Source organism: Rhopilema esculentum, chromosome 7 (genome assembly GCF_057945365.1).
Source record: "Rhopilema esculentum isolate cy_ngs chromosome 7, ASM5794536v1, whole genome shotgun sequence".
NCBI classification, from domain to species: Eukaryota; Metazoa; Cnidaria; class Scyphozoa; order Rhizostomeae; family Rhizostomatidae; genus Rhopilema; species Rhopilema esculentum.
The window spans coordinates 6271102-6287635 of record NC_142821.1 but is presented as its reverse complement, the minus strand read 5'-3'; the positions used below and the strand labels follow the sequence as shown (position 1 = coordinate 6287635).

Sequence of the window (16534 nt, the reverse complement as noted above, 5' to 3'; positions counted from 1 at the left end):
ACCTGGTTTGAATGACAGCCCTGGCTAAATAAACCTCTATAATAGATTGAAAGAGTGGGATGAGAACTGTTGCAGCAACTTTACATTAAGGAGCAGCAATAAATCGTAGAATTTTGAAAGAAACAATCAATTTTAGTGTCAATGCAAATTTTTCTCTTATAACTACATCGAACACCGGATACAATATTTGTTTTAACAGTAACTCGAATCTGAATACGTTCCTTCACAATAGCATATTTACATAACTGTGTTAAAACAAGCAGGAGCGACTATAAAATCGGGCAATCGATTGAAGTGAAACACAATTCGTGGCAGCTACAGTTACTGGTTATTAGCTGAACCTATACCTGGTAAGTTCTCAGATATAATCTTACTTACATAGGCATTTATATCAACCTCCTCTTTCTTAGCCATGTAAATGAAGACCTATTATTGTGACGTCTACAAAATTAACGTGTAATTTTAATGCACTGTGTGACAGATTTCCCAAAACTTATATCAAATTATATTTCAATGATTATTTTTTCTGGTCTATATGCATGGTAAGACGAAACCTGTTATATAAAATGCTTATCGTGCATTTTTCTAACTTGAGGTATTGTAAGGTACAACTGATTATCCATTATCTTTAAACTAATAAACAATAACGTTTACTTGAAAAAAGAACATTGGTCAAAGCTATAATATCCTCTGGCATATTTATATTGATACTCCGCATTTCAAATTTCAAGGCTTTTTGTCAAACCTATGATCTTTATAAACATTGTTACTTATCAACAATCATTAACATCACCATCACTCTAACCGATAGAATGATTGGAAACTATAGCTAGAGACTCAGAATTGACCCAAGACAATTTCTTTCAACTATATGTTTAAAATTCATAAGGCTATTTGCAACGCAGCTCACCCTCACGTGTGGGACCAGCTGTCAATCATGCAGGAAATTCATTTTTAACAGTATAAAGGTCACCATCGTTAAGTTGAAACGTTACTGTGGTTCTAAGCTTAGAGAAGGACAGATATGAACTGCAAAGCAAGGTAACGATGTTTTATTTAGCTTGTTTGACTACATTTTTTGGTAAACAATGTTTTAAAATTATTGGATGGCTTAAACATCAAGTGTAATTAGAATATTGTTGATAAATATGCAAAGAATATTGTTGGTTTCGACAAAAACTACTTTGTTTTCCAAAGAAAATTATTTTATACTAGCAAAGATTTCAAATTTTGGTGAAGAGCTCTGGTAGCAGAAAACTATAATGAATTAAGTTATCTTTGAAAGAAGCTTATACCACAAGTTCCTCACAAAACGTATCTTCTTCCCTTTTGTCAAAGAAACTTTATGGAAACTTTGTAAAATTTGTTATTGCAGCCACTATGTATTCACATAAATGCATTCAAAAATATCTCCTGAGTGTCTTGCTAACAGTATAATGTTTCTGTCCTTCTTTTTTTAATTTAGTTTGCGTAATACACAGCGGTTTTGCAGTCTAACTTTTATAGTTTTCAGGTCTTCCGCAAATACGAACAAGTTTGTATCCTAATGCCATCTACCCTAAACATAGTCCTTTTTAAAACTATATAATTTGGATTAAATCTATGCCAGCTGCAATCAGGTTCTGTGCAAAACATTTCCAACTCAATTGTCCGGAATGTTGCTACATCATACGAAAGCTTTGTCAGTGCAATCTGGTATTTCAAATGTTTAAAGTGTTTCAAGAAAGCGATTAGTTTGCGCGGAGTGTTAAAGGTAAATCAGACAAGTAACTATAATCTCCAACGTTTGATGGCAAAAACTGAGCCCTTTACACTTATGGTGTTGCTACTATCACCCTACCTGCACGCACTTTGAGAGCAGGAAACTCTTAACTCTCATAAAAAGTTCGTTTCATTATATGTTACGAGCTTGATCACATGTTTTATTCCCAACTAGAAAATGCGTTTTGCATGGTTAAAAATATTTACAGATTTTCGACTTAAACTAACAAATCTCTAGAATCAAGCTAACAACCACTTAAATGGCTTTAGTGTAATCCTGAAAAAGCTTTAAAAACTATTAGAATTTGATTGAGCAATCAGTAAGGCAGTTTTCTTTTAAATCAATTAGATTAAGTCAAGTTTTATAAAGTTTTCTTCTTGAACATGTTGGGGAGGTTTGATTTTTCTTCTCGCATCAAGCCCTGCTAGAAGCTATAATCCCTGTCAAAGTCTTAGTACATTAGATCAAATTTTGAGAACAATTCACATTGCTTAAGCATGACTTTAGTCTTATATTTACGAATTTCAAGAGAATCGTCTTGGAACGTCAAAATGTATACGACAAGAACCCACGTCTTGCAATTTTGCAATATAATCTTCCACCTAAAGTAAACTTATTTCAAACTGAAAATCAAACGCAAAAATTACTGGCCAGTCTTATGGCGACAAATGGATGATTGAATTTAAAGCTGATTATAAAACTTTCAAAATCTTTATCTATCAGACTTCAGTACACGTTGAACGGATTTCAATTTTCCCATGAAGATATAGCTGTAATTAGTCTTTGCAAACATTCCTAACAGCATTGAATGCAATATTCTTGAGAAAATTGTCTCTTGTCTTAGCCTTAATGACTAAGACAGGCTGTATAGAATCGGCTTGATGATCTATCTTTTGTACGGGAGAGTGCTTCTTCTCGATATCCAGTTCCATTTGCTATCTCGATTTCCTTAAGAAAAACCTAAATCGAATTGACATAGGATACATTGCAAGACAGCGCCATCAATAACTATCAAAAGTTCGAGCTTGCCTCTTAAAGATCCACGTTTTCCGGCATCATCTTTGCTGAATATTTACATAGACATATCTCATTCTTATTCAAGTGAATATTTAACATCGCTTTCTTATATTTTTAATCAAATATTTAAATAGAGGCGCCCATTGCAAAATTATCTTTAGTAGCTTCAAAGAATAAAGCTTTGACCATTTCTTAGACTACAAGCTGTAATGCTAGAGTGGGAGATGATTTGATTTTTGAGTTAAAGTATAGTCTTTACAAGTTGAGCAATATTAGTTTCAGCTTTCTGCAATATAGTTTGATCCTGGATTTTCAAGGGGTGCTCGTGTAGAAAAAATGATGCTGAAATATAACAGATGGTGTTGTGTTGTATCCATATGTTCCTTCCTTTGCGATATCACAATCATGTGAAGTTCTAAAGGGCAAGGAAAGTTGTCTATAGGCTATAGTAATAGAATTTTCTGTTTATCGGCCCGTCATAAGGTACTCGATGCCATATAAAAAGAGCTGTACTGTTGCCTGATGAACGCATTTAGCATGAACATGAGTGGTAACTTAGAACCATCCTGTTCTACACAAACTTATAAAATATATGACATTAACGTATTAAAGCTTTGATTTATGATGACACGTCAGATAAGCATTACCGGGGCCTAATGCTAACAAGCAGGTTTTAATGTTAGGTTTTTCACTCGGAATTTTGAAAATCCACTGATGTATGCCTTAAAAAACTAGCTATATGTATTCTTAAAAAATTGAGTCATTTTCAATCATTTTCGGACTTCAAATGTTGGCTAACGAAAACGTAGACAGTGATCTCCATGTGACTTCTACTATTGCCTTCTCTGTAGCCTCTTAGAAAAAGTGTCATCGATATTTATATATAACCTATTTTCTTACCTGTCATTCTCACTCTTCTGCCATTTCTGGGGATTGCAAGTGAATAGATTCTAATCACTTGCTATTCAATATGTCAGCTAGAATATCAGCGAAGTTTCTTAGTTTACTCATGCAACAGATGCTCAAATAAGTAATTTATCTTTCTGTTAGATCTATTGATGCATCGTATAAGCTTAGTTGTAAAACTATCCGTAAACGATATTCTGGAAATTATGTTGCAAATTGCCATAGATTATCTGGTGTTCTCCATACTATGTATGACCTTTGCATTCTATATATCTCGGCCACGTACACTGTCTTAAAACTGCAACTTAACAGGCTTTCTTCTATTCGTTTCAGACTCAAGATGAGGTTGATCACGCTTGGCATAGTAGTGCTACTTTCCATGTCCAATTGTTTGCTGACCACAGCTGAAGATAGCAATGACGCTTCACTAGAGCCGGTGCCACCAGGACCACGAAGTCTATTTACGAAGGAAGGAGATGACTTCGAAGAAGATGAAAATGATTTTCTAGAGCACGAGAGGCGAGAAAACCAGCCACCTGGTGTATGGGGAAAGCGGGAGAATCAACCCCCAGGAGTATGGGGAAAAAGATCTAACCAGCCACCTGGAGTATGGGGGAAAAGAGTTTCGAAAGAAGAGAATCAGCCACCAGGCGTTTGGCGTAAGAAGGAAAATCAGCCACCAGGCGTTTGGCGTAAGAAGGAAAATCAGCCACCAGGCGTTTGGCGCAGAGATAATAACCAGCCACCCGGTGTCTGGCGAAAAAAGGAGAGCCAGCCGCCAGGTGTCTGGCGAAAAAGGGAAAACCAGCCACCAGGAGTATGGGGAAAAAGATCGAATAAAAAACACGAAGAAAATTTCAGTGGTGTGATTGATGGAAGAGCAATGAAGGAAATTGAAAAGGACGCAAGGGGTTTGAATGAAAGGAAGATAGCACTAATCCGTACGGTTAAACGGCTAAGAGAAGCTCTAGCTAAGGAATATAAATAGAGAGACACATGTAATACTTAAAAACGTTATATAAGGGAGGGAATTAAACGCGTCTAGTACGAATGGTAGCTGAATTAGAGAACGAATGATCGTATTGATAAAAACATTCATAATGCCCGGTATTTCTACACAACGTGTTTTTCTGGCTAAACTGAAGCTATTGTCTGCATCTGTTCTTTTGACGTAAACTTTGCCCGGAAAGAGCCACTTCAAATTTTTGGGTTGGTAACAGTGGCTGAACACTGGCTGGAGGGGTTTTGCAAACAACTAACTTTGCGGTTAAAAGCAAAAACATCTTATAAGGGATTTAAAAAGGCTTGAGAAAAAGGGTAGAAATGGACTATGAATGAAATTCACTGTCTTTAAGAAACCTCGGATTTTAATCTACATACATAGCTAGATATTCATACTGTCTCATTACAATGAACAAATTATTGCCACAAATTTGAAGGCAGTTAATGGCGTATCACAGAATGTCTGTTTACATTAGGAGCAAAATGTAATTTCATATGCTACTTTTTCATTTCTAAGCATTCTGAATATCAATAGAATTTGTTTTAGCTTAAACTAAAAACTTTTGAAGTAGCTTGGAGGACCTTGTGCATCACAAATTAATTCCTCTTTCTTCTAGACAAATTAATTGAGTATCGTCTTTCTCTGTTTTTCTCCTTTTCCTTTTGCTATCATTTTAAAAACAATCTTAGGAATTTCTCTTGCAAAATGACTGTTCTACCCAGTTTAATCACAACAGCTTTTCATCCACTCATTCTTTCCCTTTGACTATTTCTAATGTCAACTTAGTAGTTCTAAAAATGAGAAAATCCGCAAAAATGAACAAGAAATTTAGTTCTGAGTTTGACATGCATATGACGCTTTCCAAATACCATTTCTTTTAAGCAAGACAATGTTGCAATTGTGACAAAAATTTCCAAAAACAATAACATCATGGTCTTTCAATAACCCCGTCAAAGTAAAGCCTTGATGTAATTGAAAACAACTGGCTTTCATAAAAATGATAAAAAAATGGAATCTTCTAAGACCAAAAATGAGCTCTTTTAAATTTTTCTTGAGATTTTCTTCTGTATCCGAATATATTTCTTTGCAAAATCATTTCAGTGAGTTCCAGTGCAAACATGGCGGCTACCTAAATTCCTGGAGGTCATCCGGCAAAATATAAAATAAAGCAAATTGTATTTGTCTAAAAGGTTAATTTCTCTACAATTTATTTAATTTAGACTATATTTATCTTTACAATTGGGTAAAATTGCAATCGAAAATCTCAACCAGCAATCTCGTTATGTTCCGCCGATTTTGTGTCTTGTTCTTTGAGCATATGGTTAACCACATTTTCGTTAAAGCGATTGTCCTAATACTTTTGTCACGTAAGTCTATATCTATAAATCCAGTTGCTTATCTTTGGGTTTGCATTGAAGGGAAAGAACCTCATTCCATTTTCCTCGCAGTAGCCATGACTACAAGTTTACAGGTTCTGTGATCTCAGTTTGATGAAGAGGCTATCCGTAAAAGTTTCCTTGTTGGAAAGGAAAGAAGTTAAAAAAGATAAAAGTGAATTGAGATCTTTTTTGTAAACTTTTTCTAAAAAGAATCGAACCCAGATTATTTTGTTCACAAGTATGGAACTAGACGGAACTCTGCAACGTTTCCCACAGGTAAGTTGCGGGCTGAAATAACGGCTTCTTGGGAGGAATTCAGTTGATTTCGCTGCTGTCAGTTGTGCTTTGATACCTTTCGATTTCAATTCTTCAAGCGAAAAGCGCAAGTTTACCTTGAAGAACAATACATACGGCTGCTTTGAGCTAAGAAGCGTTTCTAAATCTTGGGAGGGGATAACTGAAATCAAAGTACCCCAAAGCCGATGGTTTTTACAACACTCATTCTGAAATCACGAGACTAAGTAGATTAATAATTTCCCTATTCCTCAAAAATGGCAATCGCTCTATTTCTAGGTAATAAACCAATATTTTGCCTAGGTATATGGGTTTATTAAAGTCAATCTTGTTCATCGTTATTTACTAACGAGTCTATCGAGATTTCTTTATCCCTTTTTGGTAGCTTATTTAGGACAGGGGGCCATGACGCTTATGGTGTGATGGAAAATGGCAAAAGTGCGGTATTAAATATGTCAGATATTTAAAACAGAATTTTAAATGCTTTCTTTATATGAGGTTACACTACAACTAAAGGAAAACAGATTCTTGTTGAGTCCAGCAATATTCAGCTAATAAGAATATCATCTAGCATATGTAAATATGCCTAGACAAGAATAAAAATTCGTAAATTCCTTGTAGAGACTTTGCTGAAATTTATCTGCTTCTGTGTTTTTTCTCATTGCTCAAACAAATGGTTAGATTTCGAATTATTCATATTGTTCTCAAAGTGAATTGTGCTTGTTGTTTTTTATCAGGCGTTATTTAAAGATGCATCCCCAAGATCTGGACAGACAAATTTTAGTCCTTCTGTGACAGCAGCCTTTAAAAGCAAACAGGACGATTTTTCAAGGTGATTTCTTGCACTTTGATTTGCAGGATATTATTTCCCCTGTGACTGTCGTCTGACCATTGGGCAAAAGAAATTTATGGTTAAAAAATTTTCTCACAGGAAATTTTTACCATAGATATAAGTAATGTAACTGTTTTATACTTTTTGCAAGAAGTTGGGCGCAGTTTTGAATAAAATGATAGCAGGAAATTACTTCATTATACTGGAAAAGATCAAAACTTATTTAGCACAGTGATATTGTGCTAAGGAACCTCAAGGAGATCAGCTTCCCTTGCAAAAAGTAGCAAATTGCTTCTTACTGTTGTGAGTGTTTGAGATTTTTTGAATGCAGGCTATACTGTATGCCTAAAAAAGTAAAATGTTTGAAACGATTGCAAGAAACAACTGCAAGAAATATTCTAAAATGCATTTAAAGCTAATTTTACTAAAGCATAGTCGCAGAAATGTTATGCTCACTCTGCTTGCATGGGGCTTTATCTTTCAATTTGGCCAGGAAATCCAAACCTCTCGGTGTCTCTGATTATAAACATGACAAAAGTTACTGATAAAAGTTACTGATGAAATTTTGTTATTTATTTTTGTGGCTTGAAATGGCAGCTCAAAATGGTAGAGCTAAGGGGAAAGCTGCAATTTCCTTCTGCTTTTACACACTAGAAGAATACTATAAATTTTGTCCAACTTTGATATTCTTAAGAAATTTTTCTTTTTGAGACTAGATCTATTTCTAAAGTATTCTTATTTTTTTTACAATTCTTATATGGTTTCAGAGGAACATCGGCTGCCCTCAAATTGCAATCAGGTTTTATAAATGTTCAAGATATATTGGTCATGCAATTCTCTGTTGTTAACTTTGCAAGACAGGCAACTGCTGAAAAATTTTAAATATTAGATTATTCTAAGCCTAAATATTCTTAAAACAATATTCTTTTAACAAAAGTGTAACATATTTAGTAATGTTTGACATGGACTAGTATGATGAGAATCAAAAACCAAGAACCAAGATGATTCAGTACATAATATTAAGTAGCTTTTAGGAATGAAGGAGCTTAAGCCCATTCCATGGTCCATTTAATAAAAATGTTATAGAAGAGGTGAGAAGTTGAAAATAACCAGATCAGTGGAGTAGCAAGAATTCAATGAGTATATTTCTGTTTACCAAAGGCATCAAATGCATGTCCCTTTTGGAAGTTAGTTATTGAGGAAGTAATTTTTGTCTATGTAATTCATAATCAGTTTTATAGTTTGGTTATACTATGTTCCCAGCTTTTTTTAAATGAAAAGCTTAGGGAAGTCCTAATTGTGCAATTTGTGCTTTGTCAAAAAAGTGGAAAAATTCCTGAAAAAGTAAGGCTAGCGTGCCATTTGGCCATGTAAGGCTAGGGTGCCCCACTGATTTCAGGATTGTATTAAAATTGCCTTTTGAATGTAGAAAATAGTTAGTTTCTCTCCTGGAAATGCCTCCTAATTATGACTCCAGGCTTATAAAAAGTCAATTTATACCATGTAAACTCCTTCCTGTTTTAAAATTGTTTCATGCTTTAATAAAAAATAGTCAAATTATGGGTGAAAATATCTTGTACTAAATAATTTTTGTTTTTTCTTTATAAAAATTCTATTTGTTTGTATAACAAAATTTTCAGATATGTACATAAATAATTAATGATTAACTTTCATTTTCTATTTCTTACAGCAGTGTAACTTCAAAAATAATCATTGTCGGCGATCTTGGTGTTGGAAAAACCAGTATGATCAACAGGTTTGCTGCCGATTGATAATATTGACTTTTGTGGCTCAGTTTATCAATTTGTCCATTTAAAAAATCAGTTAGTGTGTATTTCTTCATGGAATTGACAATATTATAATGTTTAATGGTTTCACAAATTGAATAGAATTTGGTATTCTGAAAAAGAGGAACTGAAATTATCCTTGTAAAATGCTGTTCCCTTGTACCTTTATTTTTTTCCTCTCCCTTTAATAAAACCAAAAATACAAAAATTGAGTCCTCAGTTTTTCTCAGGACATTTCTCTATTGTTTTCATCCTTTAAAACATTGCACAAGGTCTTTTGCTAAGACAGTGGCCAAGCAATTTTAAAAATATAGCTTCCGTTAATTATTTCATCCATATTAGGATCTCCTGAATTGAAATGGTGAAACCAATGGTGAGCATATGCAGCCATTGTCTGGGTGTAGTGTTCTGACATATTTTAGCAATTAACAGATTGTTTAATATGTGCTCAATTGATCATTGGATCAAATGTTGCAAGATAAAGCCCAGTGCCACACTTATTTTTGAAATTATTTGGCCATTTAGTTGGCGACATCTGTCAAAATCATTTTAGTTCCCACTGACTGTAGCTTTTGATCAAAGATGCATTACCATTTTGGCAAGTTTTAGCACATTCCAGGCTTGGGTAAATCTGCCTTGAGCAGGGGGGGGGGGGGAGTTGTGACCCCAGGATAACTTCTTAATACTAAGCCCTTTTAGATTTACAGGGATTTCTTCTTGTACTCATTTTTCATACAGTATGTGGTGAGTGCATATAAACAGAGGCATAGATCTTTTAGTTAATGTGGGGGGGGGGGGGATTTTGAAGAGTTCTTCGTTTCTGCTTGGTTTTTTCATAAATTCCTGGTTTGCTAACAGAAAAAACTTTCCAATGCGCAGGTAAAAATCTTAGGAGTCAAGATTCTATCCTCTGCGAAGAGCACGGTGCATATTCTGTAAAAACTCATATAGGTCAGAATGTTCTTTGATAAATTTACTTCCAGTGAAATTCGTTCAGTGAAATCTCAGCGAAAGTGGACAATTCCTGTTGATGATCACTTCGATACGATGAATAAACAATATTGTCCCAAACCTTTTCCCTAACGGTTGAAATTTTGTACAAGTAGCCTCAAGACAACAGACAACGCCCTAGAATAGACAGTAACTCTAGTCAAGTTGCCTGTTATTTGGAGGTTTCATAGCAGTTTAGGATCTTTGCAACAAATGATCTTTCTCGCTCATTGAGACCAACACTCTGAAAATGTATTGTACAGCGTCGCCAGAGCGACCCTAGGCAAGGGGGCAAGCTTAAGGACCAAGGCATTGGGATAATGATGCACAGCTTCTGCCCATTCTTCGTAACTGATAGCCAAAATTCGATCTGCTGTACCAAATTTTAATATCAGCTAGCTTCTGGCACATTGAATTTTTTACGCGCTTTGGTCAACGTTTTCTTTAAAAATTATAATATTGGTTGGAAAGTTCACCATAATCGGAAAGTCTTATACATCTTCTTGATAATTACGAAAACCTAGGCAAGGGCACTTCCATGGAAAAATATTATGGTCTCCTTGCCCCACCTGTAAAAAGACGAGTTCTTGAACCTCCAGAAGCCTCCCCACTTTTGCGTGCCCGGTTTCCAGCCTGTATGTTAACATAGTCAAAATATTGCACTTACACGTGCTTGCGAGAAAAATCTGTTTTCCATCGATTTGTTTTTCAGGTTTTCTCATAACGTGTTTGAAAAAGACTACAAACCAACAATTGGAGTTGAATATGAATTGAAGAAGTTTAGCATTTTAGATCGACTTGTTAATCTACAACTGTAAGTACTGAGTTTTCTGATATGCTGTTTAATGTTTCATCAGTGTGTTTGGCTGATTTCATTATAGTACCAACGATACCATTGGCTTGACCTCTTCGAAAATTCGACATTTTGACTAGAATCAGGTGAAACTGTCAATTAATTTAGATCTGCGCGAGTATTTGTTAAGTAAGCTTGAGTGCTGAGTTTGTGGAATGAGAATCTTTGGATTTTTTGAAGCGAAAATCCCTCCAAAAGATTATAATGCTCCTTCAGTGTCATGTGAAGTTACTGGTTAGACTTTCCCTATTTTTTTTCAGATGGGATACGTCAGGTGAAGAGAGATTCAAGTCTATAACTAATGCATATTACAGAGGGTCGCATGGTGAGTTTACATTTTAGCATTTCTAGTGCAATTTACGTCTTAGATTTTTATGGAGGCGTTTTAAAAAAAAACATAGTTAACATAGTTGAAAAGTCTTTTTCCAGCAAACATCTTGGAGATAAAGAGTTGGGTGATGACCTTGTTATTAGTCTAGCTGTATGCCCAGGTGTAGATAGAAGCAAGCCAAAAGGTGTGCCCTATTCGCTTCATTCTTACCAATCACAGTTCTCTAACTTCATTGTTGGCCGCAAAATCTTCTGAATGGATTCATGACAAATGACTGGACTGACTGACTAAGATCTAATAGCCAGTCTAGAGGCATTTTAACGGTCCATTTGAGTCCTGGTTTAGTTATGGAGAGTGGTATTTGATCTTCATGAGGCTTTAGGAGCGAACAGAATAAAACCTGAATTTTTTCCACAGCTAAAAAAACAACTTGTATTTGAGATCAACGTTGCTTCTCGTTATTTCACAGCTGTTCTTGTGGTATTTGACACAACAGAAATCGTAACTTTGCATCATACAAGGTAACTGAACACGCAGCTCTTCTCTACAATCTCATCTCCTCTTCGCTCATTGTCACTATGCATCGTCTTTCAGGGTGTTTTATGCTGTTTGGTACCTCGTTCGAACCGGGAGTCTATTCTTAACAGTATCGAACTTTCTTCATGACAGAGCCTTTAATGGACAAAACAGGTCCCCGCTCTTCTTTGAACCCAAAATCGTAAAGGTCATTTCAGTGTCATGTCACTTGCTTGTCTCTCTAAATCTCGTCTCTACGGTCCTGTTTCATTTTTTTCCATTTCTTGAATATTTAGCCCTACATACTATTATAAATTGTACTCTCTTCTTCTGATCTATTCTTTGTTCAGGTCTTGGCTCGACGATGCCTTACACAATACCAGAGTAACTGTACCTGAAGTATTTCTAGTTGGAAGCAAGATGGACCTCTGTGTAAGTATCTGCCTCTTACCAATTACTTCCGATCTAGGTAGCTTGTAAGATTGGCATGAAAATTTATTCCATAGCCTCTTTGTTCCTATTCCGAATTGAATTTTTGTATTTCATTCAGCTCTTTAATTGTCCTGGGGATTTACCCCTTTCCATTTAGTCTTCATGATACCCGCAATCTTGCACCAAAATGCTGACTTCGAGATGTATCTATCTTCTCAAATTTTCCAGCATTCTCTGGCCGCATTTCTCTGCTTTCTGGGAATGCGGTTGACCATCCCTCCTAAAGTGTCCTGGACCTCAATGTTGCAATGCCGTGCTGCATTTTTAATATGGGTATGCTTCCCCATGGCTCCAACTAAGCGGTGACTGGGATATTTTTAGAGGGTGCTCACCACCCCTAACAGCTTTTGAACGCAGAAAAGACTTTTTAAGAGATAAAAAAGCACTACATTTTCTATGTCAAATATTAAGATTTTTTGCAGGCAAGAGCATCTATGAAAATATGAACATGATTTTTTATGTCTTTTCCTTAAGCTTATGACAAATCAATGTATCATAAAAACTTAACGAGCCCCTTATTTTAACAAATTCTCATTTTGAATCTCTGGTCACTTGCAGCCAAATTAAGATTCAGCATCTTTGACGATTCTACTTTTATTTCCAGAAATCAAGCCAGCTGGAGGAGATTCGTTCTGAAGCTAAAGCAATGTCAAAAGAAATGAATGCTGAGTATTGGGAAGTGTCTTCAAAATCCGGTTAGTTTGAGTGAGATTCACATCAAAAGAGTAGGGACACATCGTGGTTGCTGGAATCTCTTGTCTGTGATCACTTTGGTTTTATGGAGCAATTAGACTGCTCTTTTCATGCTTGTGGCATGCATTTATACGCATACGGTTTGGTGATCATAAGAAATTAATTCTGATGCAGAAGCTTTTTAGTTTTTCTCCAGAGAGGTCGTTTCAACAGGCGCGTGGAACCAAACTCTTTATAAACTGTACCAATCCAATACTATAAGCTGCTCAAAATGCACCCAAATCTTCTTTACACAAGCCTATTACGGTCATTTTGTAACCAAGGCATCTATCCATAGAAACGAAATTATAGATCTGGACATCTACCTATCTTTTGTGTATTTTGGGATATAACTAGCAATGGAATGGGTCAGATTGTGAAGAATTCGGCTGCGAATCCCTGTACAAAAAGTTGGTAGTGAACTTTCCTCATTAAACCGTGAAATAAATAAAATCTAATGACAAGAGAGACTTTATATCGAACAGACATAAATAGAATCTAGCGACAAAGGCTGGGGATATTTACTAATGGAATATGCCTTCGACGTTGATCACTGAACTGGAGTTTCTAACTTACCAAAGGAACTCCTAAAGCTACTTAAGTTTATAGCTTTTATAGCTGAATAATGAAATAATAAATAATGAAAATAATTTGAATAGTTTTTTAGCTTTTACTGTTTCAAAAGGGACCAAATGACCGACACCTAAATGTTTTTATCTATTTAAGGAAAGAATATCAAGGAGTTATTTCTTAGAGTGGCTGCCATCTGCTTTGATCAAGCCATGCTAAAAGAGCTGGAGAAGAAAGAGAAGAAAACAGAGCAGCAAAAAATTGGAGGAGGCTTTCAAACAATAGGTAGGGAATCGGATTATTCCGAAGATTTGCAAAGGTAAATAAAGGCTCGAATTTGTAATATTTTATTTGTGAGCATTACAGATGTTTGCAATGTGAATACAGCTATTCATTGCATATTAAGCAAACTTGATCAATTTTAAGTATGAATACAGTATTTTGCTTGGTTTGTATAGCTGTAGGCCAAAAATTCACGTGACTCACCATGTTAGAACCACATTATAGAATCTAAATTGTGAATTGATTATTAAACCACTTATATTTGTGAGTTACAAGCAACATATGGATATCGTTTTGCTTTATTTGTAATAGAAATATAGAACTATCCTGCTCTACACAACAAACAGACCAGAGGTCTGGTTTGGTAAATGATCTTTTTTGTTCATGGAGAATTTCTGTGTTTACGTCCTGAAACACATCCGCCCGAAAATTCAATTTTAACCCTTATAGATGTTTAGTATTAACACTGAAAATTGAATCCAGCACGCGTGTACGCGTATTGTCTTTCCTATGCCTTCGCCTTAATTTATATCCTTTTCCAAAATTTTAAGTGCTGTAAAAAACTTTTCAGTAAATTCACTTATTTATTTTCAGAACTGGGAAAAGCGAATATTTCAAAAGCCGAAGCTTCGACTTCGAAAAAAGGATGTTGTAAATCCTCGTAGTAAAAATTACATTTTGTCTCGGCTGAGAAAGGGAAGGTAGCTTATTTTTCAACTTGTGTCATCTTTAGGCGTATTTTTCACTTCTAATAGATTTTAGGCCCTCATTGTAGCTGCATATGAAATTTTTTAGCTTCGTGTTTTTAATTCTGCTGAATGATGCATAAGTTGATCTGCAAGAAACAAAAGTGCAAACATAAGTATTTTATTGATATTTAATGATGAATATGCTATTTCAGGGATATTGCTATAAACATACAAAATGTAGAAGAATGATCCAATCGGTGTTTTGTAAATGTTTGTGTCTTATGTAAGTAAGAGCTCTTTGGTAAGCCAGAATGGGATACACGTTGGAATTTTGAATGCTGGTTGCAATTTGAAAACATAATCAAAAGTTGAGGTGATACCACGATTGGCTCATAAACGTTAATCTCGTCACTGTTCCTGTAGTTTTGGGGGTATTCTGAGAGCTTGTTCTTTATGCTTTCTTAAAAACAACGTGGTCTAAAGGCCCTTTTCCCAGCGGAATTCTCAGCGGTTCATTCTCTGAAATACCTTTAAACTAAAGGACGATGCTTCTCTTGGGAGTTACACCTTAATACCATTCCACAAAAAAGCAAGTGATTTCATCCTCAATGCAAGTTGATAGCGTTCCATAGATCTTCATAAATCTACCAGGCCTTAGTCGTTTGTCAGCTATAATCCCAGTTTTGCGTTCCTGCCTTCATACAGCTTGCTACCCACTACAAGGTAATTCGGTTATATGTCTTAAATCATATTCGTTGCAATTTAACTTGCATGCCATTCTCGTCTTGCATTACCTTAACTCCCATTTCAACTATTATCTTTCGAATTAGTAATCTTCTATGCTGCATTTCCACTAAATTATAGCAGCCTCTAGGCCTAGTTGGGGTGCTAATGTATTAAAGTATATCTTTACCGCATTTCTTTACCCAAACCCTAACCTTTTGTATGGTTTCGTTTGAGTGACCACGTGCCAAGAGGTGCGTTGATGCCTTAGCGCCCATGCTGATATTTTTTTGAATTTTACAATTTATCGATTAGACATAATATTTGTTTTATCTCAGTCGGGCGATATTTCCCTAAGCTATATTTTATTTTATCGACGGAGATAATGTAAACATTCCTATTTTATCAAACGTCGGCAAGATGATGATGTAATTTTCCATGATATTCAATATGTTTATTAAATTATAAAGTTGTACTTCAAATCGCAAGGGTTTTAAATCGTAAAAGAATCCGTCGGGCCTGTGGCGGTCATGCTGAAAGGTGAATCTGAAAGATGCTTGTACAACCACGCAAATAAGTGCAAATATTTCTGTGCAAGGATATTTTTCAATATTCATTTCCCTACCCAAAAAGGTCTTCCTTTCAACATGACAGTAACGAGGCCTATCCAAAGAATTTTCGCTAGTTTTTTTCTGAGATTTTTTCTTCGGGAAAACAAAAGTAAGAATTTTGTCCGTAAATTAGTATTTTAGATGTAATTTATTGATTGTCGATGAATTTATCATAGGATATATTGTTACTTATAATTAATATACTGTAGTTTATAACTGAAATTGTTTATGAATTCTTAATCTACCAATTCCTTGAAAATGTTTTATTTAACCACTGGAGAAGCAAGTACTGAATTATGGATTTCTATATTGTTTAGGGGCAGCAGCGATGGCGGAAACTGTGGGGGTGTTTTTTTACACAGTCTAAAAAGTACTTTTTACAAGAACAATATTACAAAGACGAGGGTGTGTTGAGGGAAGGGCCCCAAAGATTACAAAATTGTATAGCCAAAACTTCTAGAGCCGAAAAGTTGGAAAAATTAAAAGTTTATTGATGGGAAAAACTTGTCTTGGCAACAGGCTCAACCAAAAATAATTGTTATGCCCAAAATTTTTTATCTTCTCTATGACTCTGTGACAGACAGGTAGACAGTAATTTTCATGACTTGCCTACATATTCCATTCAAGAGAATGATTAGTTTTGAATGATTTGAAAAAGTTGAAAATTTGGGAAGTGAATGGAGGTTAGATTTGTGTCACTATACTATTCAAGGCAAGTAAAAGTGGGTGCGCAACATTGTAAAACAGGCAGAACAAAAGATCAAG

At 35.3% G+C, this 16534-nt stretch overlaps 2 protein-coding genes across 4 annotated transcripts; both read left to right on the top strand.

The window, feature by feature from the left end:
• Window positions 1-96: 96 nt before the first annotated feature.
• Window positions 97-4806, top strand: LOC135683227 (uncharacterized). Of its 2 annotated transcripts, none has more exons than XM_065198431.2 (2): window positions 97-350; window positions 4019-4806. In XM_065198431.2, exon 2 carries the CDS (start codon window positions 4026-4028, stop codon window positions 4671-4673), a length of 648 nt encoding a protein of 215 aa, XP_065054503.1. In that variant the 5' UTR covers window positions 97-350; window positions 4019-4025; the 3' UTR covers window positions 4674-4806. The 2 variants fall into 2 exon arrangements, with proteins under 2 accessions (XP_065054503.1, XP_065054502.1); XM_065198430.2 differs by lacking the exon at window positions 97-350 and adding an exon at window positions 892-1041.
• A 1366-nt stretch (window positions 4807-6172) lies between these two features.
• Window positions 6173-15985, top strand: LOC135683225 (ras-related protein Rab-36). Of its 2 annotated transcripts, none has more exons than XM_065198429.2 (10): window positions 6173-6343; window positions 7099-7193; window positions 8887-8949; window positions 10683-10784; window positions 11084-11148; window positions 11624-11675; window positions 12021-12102; window positions 12767-12857; window positions 13621-13749; window positions 14341-15985. In XM_065198429.2, exons 1-10 carry the CDS (start codon window positions 6308-6310, stop codon window positions 14409-14411), a joined length of 786 nt encoding a protein of 261 aa, XP_065054501.1. In that variant the 5' UTR covers window positions 6173-6307; the 3' UTR covers window positions 14412-15985. The 2 variants fall into 2 exon arrangements, with proteins under 2 accessions (XP_065054501.1, XP_065054500.1); XM_065198428.2 differs by having other exon boundaries at window positions 6175-6343; window positions 8884-8949.
• Window positions 15986-16534: the final 549 nt, after the last annotated feature.

Coding starts and splice junctions, on each gene's coding strand:
- LOC135683225 (XM_065198428.2), top strand. CDS start 6,308: ATGGAACTAGACGGAACTCTGCAACGTTTCCCACAG. Junction 11,149..11,623: donor ATATTACAGAGGGTCGCATG/GTGAGTTTACAT, acceptor GTTATTTCACAG/CTGTTCTTGTGGTATTTGAC. Junction 13,750..14,340: donor AGGAGGCTTTCAAACAATAG/GTAGGGAATCGG, acceptor ATTTATTTTCAG/AACTGGGAAAAGCGAATATT.